Here is a 13,143-nt window from a genome sequence, read left to right as displayed (position 1 = left end):
AGGCTGTCCAACTAGGCATTTATTTGGGCATAGGTATTATTAATAATGAAGTGATTTTAAAAGCCTTTGTGCATGTCTTACGGTGGAGCCCAGGGAAGGTTAGCATGGAACCTGATTGGCACTCCTAGGTGTGTCAGTCATGTTTAATTATAATATTATCACAACATTCCTCTTTGTAAGCTTGGAAAGTAGATATAGCAGTGAGTTCCAAAGCTTATTCTTTTTCGATAATGTCATTGTTTAAAAAAAAAAATTGCAGACAAGAAAACTAGCTACGGTATATAGGAGGCACTTTTTCCCTAGAGGCATTTCTGTAAAAAAGGATACAAATCACACTGAATTACCACTGACCAAGAATTTTCCTCTTGTCTGTCTCTGAAATTATGGCCAACAGCAGATCACATTATGCTGAGGTTTTCCTCTTCCTTTTTTTTTAATTCTCCCTAATGGAAACTAAAGGTATACATGCAATAAAATAGTATTATGCTATGGATTTCTTAGACCTGCAATGTGCTCGGTCCTGTCTAAACAGATTTTTCAGTTACAAATGTTGAACATAGGTTTTATTTAAGCAGAATTCAGTTTGACCCATAACGCTGAACCTATATCATGTGAACTAACAACCAATGTGGTTACAGAACTGATTAAATTTCTTTTCTAAAACACTTCTGTTTTATAGGCTATTCCCATGTTTACAGTCATCTTTAGACTGCATACATGGGTGTTCCACGTATTCATAACTGTATATCATTTCACAGTGGTGGTTTTTGGCTTCTATTGGAACACTTGGGCCATTCACACAGTTGAAGGTTAAAAATGTAATCCTGTAGCTTTTTTCCTTACCTTTTTATAGAAAGGGGAAGGAGTAGAATCCTTGTATGATTGCACTACCATCTGGGACTCTGAGAGATTTACAGTAGGTGAAGGTAAGTCCCTCTAAAAGAGCCCCATTCAACTAGAACATACACTTCAATATAGATAATGATTCTTCATTCTGTCCTTGGAAAAGTTGCAGAGAGAGTTGGGTTTACCAGCCATTGAAATGCAATCTGTTCATTACAATCAGTAGAAGAATGTTTTCTTAAGCCCTTCCAGTCTGTTTTCAAAAGTTAGGCCAATCAGCTTTGTGCTTGTAATGGAAAATTCAAATGCTCTTTACATTCTTCCATTTCTGTTGCATTATCGGGTGACTGCTATTTATTTTATACTGTGTTATTCTTTGAATAGTTTTCGTTTTTGGCACTGGCAGCCATATATGTTCTGGAATACAGTATCACGTGAGGGTACCATACTTGTAGTGCTTTTTGTCTTTTTTGGTGTCATATATTCTGTTAGTATACATACAGGTGATACTCTAAAAATTTGAATATCGTGCAAAAGTTCATTTATTTTACTAACGCAACTTAAAAGGTGAAACTAATATATGAGATAGACTCATTACATGCAAAGCAAGATAGTTCAAGCCGTGATTTGTCATAATTGTGATGATTATGGCTTACAGCTCATGAAAACCCCAAATCCACAATCTCAGAAAATTAGAATATTACATGCAATCAATAAAACAAGGATTGTACAGAGAACAACATCGGACCTTTGAAAAGTATAAGCATGCATATGTACTCAGTACTTGGTTTGGGCCCCTTTTACAGCAATTACTGCCTCAGTGCGGCATGGCATTGAAGTTATCTGCCTGTGGAACTGCTGAGGTGTTATGGAAGATCCGGGATACTTCAATAGTGGCCTTCAGCTCTTCTGCATTGTTCGGTCTCATGTCTCTCATCTTTCTCTTGGCAATGCCCCATAGATTCTCTATGGGGTTCACGTCAGGTGAGTTTGCTGGCCAATCAAGCACAGTAATGCCACGGTCATTGATCCAGGTTTTCGTGCTTTTGGCAGTGTGGGCAGGTGCCAAATCCTGCTGGAAAATGAAGTCAGCATCCCCATAGAGCTCTCTGCAGAAGGAAGCATGAAGTGCTCCAAAATCTCCTGGTAGACAGCTGCGTTGACCCTGGACTTAATGAAGCACAGTGGACCAACACTAGCAGATGACATGGCTCCCCGAATCAACACAGACTGTGGAAACTTCACACTGGACTTCAAGCATCTTGCAGTGTGTACCTCTCCATTCTTCCTCCATACTCTGGGTCCTTGGTTTCCAAATGAGATGCAAAATTTGCTCTCATCAGAAAAGAGGACTTTGGACCACTGAGCAACAGACCAGGTCTGTTTTTCTTTAGCCCAGGTTAGACGCTTCTGACATTGTTTGTTCAGGAGTGGCTTGACAAGAGGAATACGACATTTGAAGCCCATGTCCAGGGTCCGTCTGTCTGTGTGTGGTGACCCTTGATGCACTGACTCCAGCCTCAGTCCACTCCTTGTGAAAGTCCCCAACACTTTTGAATGGCCTTTTCCTGACAATCCTCTCCAGGCTGCCGTCATCCCTGCTGCTTCTGCACCTTTTTCTTACACGCTTTTCCCTTTCACATAACTTTCTGTTAATGTGCTTTGATACAGAACTTTGGGAACATCCCAATTTCTTTTGCAATTACCTTTGAGGCTTTTCCTCCTTATGGAGGGTGTCAATGATAGTTTTCCGCACAACTGTCAGGTCACCAATCTTAACCATGATTGTGATTCCTACTGAGCCAGAATGAGAGACCATTTAAAGTCTCAGGAACCCTTTGCAGGTGTTATGGCTTAATTAGCTGATTAGAGTAGGACACTTTGAGCCTAGAATATTGCACCTTTTCACAATATAATATATAATTTTCTGAAATTTTTGATTTGGGGTTTTCATGAGCTGTAAGCCATAATCATCACAAGTATGACAAATCACGGCTTGAACTATCTTGCTTTGCATGTAATGAGTCGCTCTCATATATTAGTTTCACCTTTGAAGTTGCATTAGTGAAATAAATTAACTTTTGCACGATATTCAAATTTTTTGAGTATTATTATGCTTATTCACTCATTACTACCAACTATAAATGAAAAGCGACAGTTTACTTGTGCGGGTCGAATCATGAAATAATTTAATGTTTGTACATTGGTTTGTTATTGCTGAGTTTACTATTTCAGTGAGGTGGATATAAAAATCTAGGTGTGAGCTTCTCATCTGGAGATACAGTATATGATGATAATGACTGTATAGGCAAATGAAACTGTCTTATTATGATTGGTAGTCACTTTGTTATGTATGTGCACCTCTAGACCAAGTGCTGAAAATCACATTGATGATTATTATCTCTTTCTTTAATGTGTCAGTGTAGCAAACAGATTAAATCTGTTAAGAATTCCAGATCTCTAAACATAGAGATAGAACCTGTCATTCTCTTCGAATCCGGTGAAAGAGCTAGCTTTAGATAATTCTAAAACCTGGCATCACCAGACAGTGTATCGGTTTGGTTTATGTCCAGTGGTTATGAATGGCCTTTTATAGGCAATAAATAAACGTACGCCTAAGGAGTAGCTAGTAATATTTATATGCGTATTTATTTGAAACAGAGAATGAACTGCTTAAAATGCCGTCTGTGTAATTATAGTTGTATTTATGTTTAACTCCTTTCCATAATATTGATTCAGTCTGTTTTTCACTTTCACAGGTTCACCTCCAAGACTAAAAGAGATAAAAAGTCAAACTGTAACAGAAGGAGAAAAGCTAGTACTCAAGTGTGAAGTGGCATCAGATCAGCCGGGTCTGAAATTTAAGTGGTTCAAAGAAGATAAAGAAATTGGAGGAAAAAATAAAGCAGAGAGCAAGCCAGTCAATATCAAGATTCGGAAGAAAAAGTACGTTTACTTGTGTTTTGTGTTTCTTTCTTTTCTCTTGTTGAGTATATGGGGAGATAATACTGAGATGTTTGGACTATTCACAGCGTCGACTTGAAATGAAAGTGATAATGAAGTGTTATGAATGATCTAAGTGCTACATAATGGCAGGATACTGTTATTATCATTGGACAGAAAGTGTTCTAAGTATTATTTCACTGGAAGCAATAAAACTACATCTTTTCACAATAAGAGTTGATGTATTGTTAGTAGGCTTCCTTTGTACCCAAGTGCACATCTACAAGTACTAAATGCTTGCTCATCTTATTGGGCTTCAACAAGATGAATTATGTCAAGTGTGTCATATTTTAATGTCCAGAATGTTTATGTAGATGCTTTTCTGAACTCTTGGAATTCTAAACCTTACATTAATTTCCAGGAGTGTTAAAAAGATCTGTTGGAGCCTACTTGTGAACATAACACCTACATATTAACATAGGACTCCATATCATCATTTATGCACAGATGCCATTTCTTCTCGTTGACCATTATTGTGAGATACACAGCTCTAGTTTCTAAACTTTAAGCTGGATTAATTACAGAATATGTTCAATCTAAAAGAGCCTACTTTCCACATTTAAACATGAAGTGGAAAGAAATGAAATTGGCACAGTATGGGAGCATTCATCAAAACTTTACACAGAAATTGGTGCTAGATTTTGTTATCTTTGTCTTATTCACACATTTAAAAATGTTATTTTCCCTGTAAAATCAATAGGCCCACAGAAAATGAATGCAACATGCTCCCATACAAAACAGTACTTATGGTGTGTATCTTCACTATCTACCTCACCTATCACCATCTCCGCCACCATTTTTTAAATGTTAGCTTTTCACTGCTTCACTGTACAGAGATATTCATCTTATCATATTGCTAATAATGTATCTTTGGTCCAGTGACATCTTTTGCTGCTTCAAGGCCACTTTACATTTGACAGTCTATTTATTATTAAATACTTCCATTCTGGTCAACTAATGTACATTGATCAAATAACTGGATCAGACTTGGCCCTTTTTTACACAACTAGAAGATTATTTTCAGGCATATGCACTAATTTACCAACCATGTCTAGCATCTGTTCCTGTTCATATCTTATTAACCTTCATTACCCACATATGGGTTGGAGGTACTGTTATCAATAAATCATACACAAAGAATGATTTATAGTATATGAAATGTATGAAATGATCCCTTACATTATCTGCTATATTATTATAAGATTTTTTCATGGCAAATTAATGTAAAATTTTTGATTCCACAGAAAATCCTCAGAGCTCCATATTACATCAGCTTCAGATACTGATGGTGGAGAATATAAATGTACTGTGTCAAACCAGCTGGGAAACAACAGCATGAGAGTCAACGTCACCATAATACGTAAGAAAATATGTTTGCTATTTTTTTTATATGAAGGCTTCTTTACGCATCTAATAATATAATACACACTGATTTGATGAATTTTCGGAAAAAAAAACATGCTGTTGCTTGTTTTAGAGATTATGTGGTGCTAATCAAATAAAACATATTTTTCAGATTTTGTAAACATAGAAACATATAGAGTTTTATTTAGTAATGCAAACAGCAAAGTGCAATAGCCCACAATGTCCCATAGCAATTCTTCCTTTGCTGATCTGATTACATTAAACTGAAATATTATAGGTTGCATTCAGTTGCTACACTTTGTTCACCCACTGTACAGGGAGAATAATACAGGAAACAGTACAATTGCAGGAGATTATAGAGTGAAATACCTTTGAACTAATTTCCTGTGCTTTGGTCATAAGCTGTTACCTGCAGTGTCACACATAGTATGTAGTGAAGTCCTTACCTAAGTAACTGTAAGATTGATCTATACGCATGAAGATTCTGGTTGTACAAAATCCAATGATTTTGAAAGACACCTCTACACTACATTTTTCTTAAAATGCAGTCTACTCACACAAAGCAAATAGTTTCCTATACATTCAGTCATTGTTTTCACTTCTAATTGTTTTATATAGCTAAAGCCAGAATATTTTGTAGTTTTAGGTTGAGTAGAAAGCCGCAGTCTGATTCTTTTTATTGTCTGTGTCCCACAGTGAGATTTACATTCACTTCCTGTCTTGTGTATAAAACAGGAAGCAAATCTTACCAAGAATCGAGAAAACCTTTTCTAGCTGTCACTGTAACATTTGTACTTCTTCTCCCGTGACAACTTTAGATTTTTGTATTTCATATTACTTCAATCAACGTGCCAGTGGTTACTAAAACAGATGGCAAGGATAAATCTCTAAAAAAAAGGACATATATGTCAATAAAAAATTTGACATGGTCACTAACCCTTCTCCACTATAATCTAAGATACAAAAACGTTGATTTAGATGCACTTTAATCAGTTCTATTTTTGTAATCATATTGGATCATGTGTATTCTAACAAATTACAGGATTGTTGTCCCACTCATCATTAATTGGACACATAAACTGATCCAAAGCTACCTTGTTTGATGATTTAGCTGCTGTTTTCTAACCTTAGCTGATAAAATATAATGCTGGAAAAGCTGGTAACCAAACACTATATTGGCACACATGCCCTGGCTATCAAAAGGTGGCATTAAAGCTGAGCCATACAATCAGTCTTTGACAGAGAGTGTAAGGCTTTATTTAAGGAGTTGAGAATCCTCACTAATAAAAATGAGCAAACATTAATTTCAGTTATCCGTTCACATGAAAAGCAAACACCTGTTCACTTTAAATACTGGATCATGTGTAGAAGAATAATTTAAGCATGGTTTAACAATTAAAATGAGTATTTTTATTATTTTATTCTATACAGGATTTATTTGGCTCCAGCAGTTTGTGTAGCACTTTACAACATTAGGGCAAACAGTACAGTTACAATACAAATGAAAATAGGATGAATCAGAGGGCCCTGCTGGTTAGAGCTTACAATCTAGAAGGGAGGGTCAAGTTATACAAAACGTAATAAATGTGGGGGATGAGCTGATGAAGAAAATAAAAGTACAGTTGTTAGGTGGAAGCAGGATAGGCTTCTCTGAAGAGAAATGTATTCAGGCATTGCCTAAAAGTGGATAGAGTTGGAGATAGTCAGACTGTTTGGGGTAGGGAATTCCAAAGGATTGGAGAGGCTCTGGACAAGTCCTAGAGGCGAGCATGGGAGGAGATGACAAGGGAGCTAGAGACCAGGAGGTCTTGGGAGGAACGAAGAGGATGATTTGGTTGGTATTTTGAGACTAGTTTGGTGATATAGCTGGGGACCAAGTTGTGGATGGCTTTGTAAGCTATTGTTAGTATTTTGAATTTAATTCTTTGGGTGAGTGGCAGCCAATAGAGAGATTGTCAGAGAGGGGTAGCAGATGCTGAGCAGTTTGTAAGGTGGATAAGTCTGACAGCAGAATTCATTTTATTGAATGAAGATTCTGAACAACTTTAGTAAGTCCACTTCCCAATGTCCCACCACTGCACCTCTATTAAGGTGCTGGCCGAGGAGGACACCTTGGCCAGAAACTGCAAACATGTATTAGACAGCTTTGCTTTCACTCTGGGGTGGTGCGCTTGTAGGACAGAAAAAAAAGTCCTGCAAGCAGCATCTTTGGGGCAGTTTGGGAGCGCTGTACACACCTCTTCCAAAATGCCTTGCCTGTTGAAATAAATGGGCAGTGTTGCCAAAGCGCCTGCAAAGCGCTTTGGCAGCGCCGCAACATGGGCGATTTTAACCCTTTGTTTGGCCGCAGTGGGAGGTTAAAAACGCCCTGCTAGTGGCCAAAAAGCTCCACCAAAACTACGGTAAAGCACCGCCAGCGCTTTACTGCTAACGCGTGCCCCCAGTTTGAAAGGGGTCTTAATCTTTAAAGTATGGTTGGTTAGTAGCTACTGATTGAGTCTGTTTTCTGAATATAGCTGAAGAAAACTGGATTTATAGGTAATTCTTACAGTATGGCCGGTTAGCAGCTACTGAATGATTCTGTATTCTGAATATAGCCGAACAAAACTGGATTCATAGGTAATTCTTATTTCCATGCTGTCAAGGCTAATTAGCTCATTTGTAAAGTAAGAACTACTGCAGCTCCTACTAAATACATGAACTAGCTAATCAGCGTAGTGAAATTTGACTGTGGGAATCTTCTGTCATTGCACGGTCCAGCAAGACTATAGTGATTCTCAGTGAAGAATCATTTTGTGGCTGCTTAGCAGCCTCATTATACAGGATAAAGACTGGAGGAGATTTTCTCTCCCAAAGGAATGCTTTGTCATTTATTAAATGATTTATTATAGTCCATCTCTGGCAAAACCATTAAAAAAATACCCCTCGCAGTACAAATTTCCCTGCACTGCAAGGGTTAATTACTCATTTAGGCCTAGGTGAAACAAACAAAAATGTATTCACCCGATCCTCTGCTTTTTCGTGCTGCTAGACCGGTACCCACAGCATCTTCTCCCCCCACGCCGCAGCGGTCTAGGGGACTGACGTTATAAAGACCACTGCAGGGCTAGTGACATGAGAATGCTGAAGGACAGGCCACCACCGGAGCCCAGGGAAGCTTCTTTTCTTCCCTAGACCGATTGATCAGTTAACCCTTGCAGTGCAGGTGAAGCCCCACTGCAAAGGATACCTTTAAAGTTTCCTGCAGTTATGCTTGTTTATTTGTAAAAGATAGTAAAAAAAACTAAAATAAATCAACAGAACAAAACTGCATTTTGCATAGTTGCACTTTCTACCTTATTTTATATTTGCCTGTAAATTAATAAATCTTGCATAACCTGTTTCAACTGTTTTAAAATATTATTTTAGGCATTAGCAATATTTATTAATATTAAATTAGTGTGTCTTGGGGAATAATGTTGAACAGTAACTTCTAACATTAAGATTTATTAGAAAAACAGATTAGCCTAAAAAAAAGAAATCCAGTATTAAACCTTGAAAAAGGGGACTGTTTTTGGACATTAGGGATAGTTGGCAGTAATGGGACTGTACAGAATGCTGAGAGAGATGCTCAAGAAAATTTATATGTGTCCAGAAGATGGCAGATTTGTTTGGACATGTATAAAGATAGGGCTCTAAGAGACACTGCAGTGCTGTCTTACACAACGTGATTTGGTTACATGCTGTTCAGACATTGCTTTAACGTATACAGCTGACAGTTATGTTCTAGATTAGTGGCAGATTAATTTATTTGCTTCCACGTTATTAATACGAGTTTTCCACATGGCTCAGTATTTACAGAATTTGCATTCTCGTATGTAATTAATGATGGTGCTTAAACCTGCATGCATGAAGACCTCACTAATATCAGCATACCGGTTGCCAGATCATTGCTTCCACTGGCTATTAGAAACAAAAAGATTATTGATTTGTCTTCTCTCTATGTCTGTGAGAAAATATTTCCTTTCCTGATTCAGTGAAGGAGAGAACAAATCTCCAGTAAGTGAAACCCTTCCTGCAATCATTAGTAAGAGCTGCCGAGGTCAACATTAAGCACCTAGTAGATGATAGGGAGAGGAAGTCATTTTTCTTTTGCTTGGAGTACCAAAGTGACCTTACAAGATTGCCTGACAGGCAATGACTGAACAATACAAAACAAGGCCTCTTCTGTACTTATTTAATTAGAAAAGCACAGAAAAAACCCCAAACCATAATATAGGGCAATTATCTACCCCTCAACTTACTTTCATTTTGTCCTCTCATAACCAAAAGCCATTTGGGCCACACAGCTCTCTTTATGTTTAGTGTTATAAATATGTATAAATACCATCAACATGTGTCATGACATGTTAATTCCTTATTTTTGGTTTCTAAAGACATCAATAAAGAAAATATGGTGATGAACCAAGGGGCAGGCTGCCCTCCTTCTTGATATTATCAAGATGGATGACTAGGCCCCACCCATATTTCATTTCCACACATCCAGGTCTTCAACTTACAATGAGATTTATTGCACAGCTGCTGCAATATTCAATGTGCAGTGTTTAAATCTGGAGTACTTAGTTATGCAATGCTAGACTTTAGCATGGGAAGTCAGGCTCTACTACACCTGGAAATAAAAACAAACACTCCCAGCGCTCAGTGGTCCTCCTCAGAGGGATGGGTAAACAGGTGACACTTCACATACACGACCCAATGCTTGGTGGCTGCAGCCCTCCTTGAATAGGCGTATCCAATGTAGAACTACAGTAACAAAAAGGGGAAGGTGCAAACACCTGTTGCATTACCCGAGTACAAAGGTGTTTTAATGAAAAACAATAAAATGCATACTCACAAAGGTACAGAGGTAAACAGCATGTAAATGGGAAGAAACCATGAGGTATAAAAGGCAAATGCTTCAACACTACTCTCTCTACTACACCTGATTGTATACAGCAAATATTATACCAAGCTTCTAACAGCTACTAAAAGTTAAAAAATTATTTTGCATGCTTGACATATGGCTGTTACTGATATTAAAGGCTTCAAATTCAATTCTAGGAAACCTGAATATTCTCCCTGGTAGTGTGGACACAGCTTACATTGCAATCGTTAACTGCTTGTTTAGGTCTAGATGGCACAGAAAATAATTTACTTACCCAAACCTCTGCTCCCCCATGGTGCTAGACCGATCCCCGTAAGATCTTCTCCCCCTTGCTCTAACAGTCTAAGGTCTTGACTTTATCAAGACTAATGCAGGGTTCATCGCCTGTCATAGAGGGACAGTCAGCAACAGGAGTATGGGGAGCAGTGTCTGCCAGAGAACAGATCTAAATGCACTATACTTACCTGCTCTTTAATGATCAGAATTCCTCGAAGGGTCCCTCACTAGCCCCATCATATTCTGTCTGGGTGTTGGTCTTTGGGCATATTCATTGATGCAGGATGACGTAACTCCTGTATATGTGCAGAAGTCAGTCATGCCAGCACACAGGGACCGTGCTGGAGATGTAAGCTGAGATCCACATGCGCCGCTCAGTTTACATTCTGCAGAAGATTGCAAGCTGGCAGCAATATCATATTCATGAATATGCTCCATAGTGTTACGTGAACATTTGAGCATAGATCTAATTAATGCAGAACTAAAGACAGTTTATACTTGCCTTTCCTCCAACATTCCTATTCTTTGCTGGTCTCCTTCTGTGTGCTGGCTTTCGGCCAACTTCATTGGCCGGCACGGCTAACTTCTGTGCATGTGTGGGAGGAAATCATTCTGGGACATGGAAAGTGAATTGACTTCTCTAAGCTGAGCTGCACATGTGCAGCTCAGTTTACATGCTGGGAGGTGCTGCAAACAGGCAAGTATAGTTTATTGCAGAAGAGACATGCAGCAAACAACAGGGGAACTTTAGTTCCACTTTAAGAAAGTACTTCCCTTTATATTTAACCAATTTCAGAAAACTGAGCTGTGGGAGGAGCTGCTTGTCTGTCTAGGAAGACTGGGGTAGCACCACACATATATTTTCCAGATAAGACTGCCACGATGTCTGTAGCATGCTTTCCTGCTTTTCTCCATAAACCTGAACAGCTGGTCAAGTTTAGACAAGTGCTAACTTTCATACAGTAAATGCCTAAGGGCAATCGGTTTGTGCTTCCACGTTCAACTTCATCTATTGTCTATGGACAGCTTTACTATTAGCAAGACCCTAACATTGATGTGGACAGCTGTGGTGGAGTGTGGGGAGCAGTAAAAACTGTTATTATTACATTATAAAATAGGACTAACAATCTGCTTGGGGTGGTTTTATATTTTGCCTAAAACCTCTGTCCAGGCTTTTTTTACATTTGTTTAATCTCAGTGCTTAAAAACTCCACGAATTCTTATACTCACCAAAGTTTTTATTACATTTTAGACATTTAGCTACTGTATACTGAATTTTTTTTTTTTTTTTTATCTGGCTCACTCTCAAGATAGAACGTAATTTATTATGCACAAAGCTCCTTGGACCTGGTGATGCTGAGTAACCAGAGACTTGCCAAACTGCAGCATCATCTACAATGTGACCTTGATGAGACACAAGCATTTCTGAAACCAATCAGGAAAATTAGATGATAAGACTCCTAATGCATTACAATCAGTGTCACCACAGTACAGACAGTAAAGGCTCCTAAGTAAGCATAGACAGCCTGAAAAAATGCAATGTAGTAACTTGCATTTCCCTTTTTAGTAATTGTCTTGTGAATGGAAACACAGGTCTGTTTTAGTAACGGATTCAGTGATAATGCAGCAGATTTTTAATAGGACCTAAATATATTTCTGAAACATTTGCACAAGGAAAGATAACTAAATTTGGTGATGCTGGTAAAACTAGTCATATTTAACAATACTGGATACTTGGTCCCCATAAGTGATATGTGTTATGCCTTGTACACACGGTTGGACATTCCGACAACAAAATCCGTCGGATTTTTTCAGACGGATTTTGTCCTAAACTGGTGTTGCATACACACGGTCGGACAAAGTTGTTGGAAAATCCAATCGTTCGGAACGTGATGACGTTCGTTCTTTACGACGGGACTAAGTTGAGGCTAGTAGCCAATCGCTTTGGTCTCATAATTTGATCTGAGCATGTGTGGCACTTTGTCAGATCGGAATTCTCTACAAACGATCAGAAAAAGTCAGATCTTTTTTTTTGATGGAACATTTGAGATCCTGCTCTCAAATTTTTTTCCGCCAGAATTTCCGATGGAAAAGGTCCGATAGAGCCCACACACGATTGGATTTTCCAACAATATAATCTGATCGGACCTTTTCTGTCAGAATTTCCGACCGTGTGTACAGGGCATAACAGTAATTTTTTATATCAACTGCCATTTTGTAAGGTTGGGATGAATTTGACAGCGAATGTCTTAAATTAGTGCTGGGCAGCTGGGAAGTGAGAAACTCTGAAGCTTAGTACAGACAGACCAAATTTTGTGTGGCATCAGCTGGTGCAATAGAAATCGGCTGACATTCGGCCTGTGTGTAGGGCAGCCAGTCTGACAGAAGCCAGCTTCTGTCAAAGGCTCATGACCAAAAATGGTCTGCCGACCAGCTCCTGATCAGCGTTCTCAGCCAATGGCCGAGAGCGCTGACTGGAGTGTTTTGGCGGGGAGGCTGTCCCCCTGTCAGAACACAATAGCTCAGCAGGGGAGATTGCTGTACTAAGATCGGACTGTTAGTACAACAGCTCTGACCTGAGCCCAGTGAGTTGTATGAAAAAAAAACTAGTAATGTGTACAAGGCTTTAGGCTTTTTTCACACAGGCAATGAAAATAGGCAGTTAAAGTAACTGTAAACCATTACATACCCAGTGAAGGAATTATCCTCAGGTTATATACAGAGATTACATGAATCCTCCTACATAAGTTTTA

General features: G+C 38.6%; 1 protein-coding gene across 8 annotated transcripts in view; it reads left to right on the top strand.

Moving 5' to 3' along the window:
- Positions 1-13,143, top strand: part of NRG1 (neuregulin 1) — an 872,712-nt gene that overhangs the window by 745,215 nt on the left and 114,354 nt on the right. For all 8 annotated transcript variants that reach the window (XM_077476211.1, XM_077476215.1, XM_077476214.1 and 5 more), the window contains exons 2-3: positions 3,603-3,789; positions 5,091-5,206. In XM_077476211.1, the coding sequence (XP_077332337.1) occupies positions 3,603-3,789; positions 5,091-5,206 (303 nt within the window). The remainder of the gene's footprint in view (positions 1-3,602; positions 3,790-5,090; positions 5,207-13,143) is intronic.

This window comes from Lithobates pipiens, unplaced genomic scaffold (assembly GCF_037356315.1).
Source record: "Lithobates pipiens isolate NorthernLeopardFrog02 unplaced genomic scaffold, aLitPip1_a1.2 Scaffold_13, whole genome shotgun sequence".
Taxonomy (NCBI): Eukaryota; Metazoa; Chordata; class Amphibia; order Anura; family Ranidae; genus Lithobates; species Lithobates pipiens.
The sequence above is the reverse complement of the archived record's forward strand: the minus strand, read 5'-3'. Positions and strand labels throughout refer to the sequence as shown.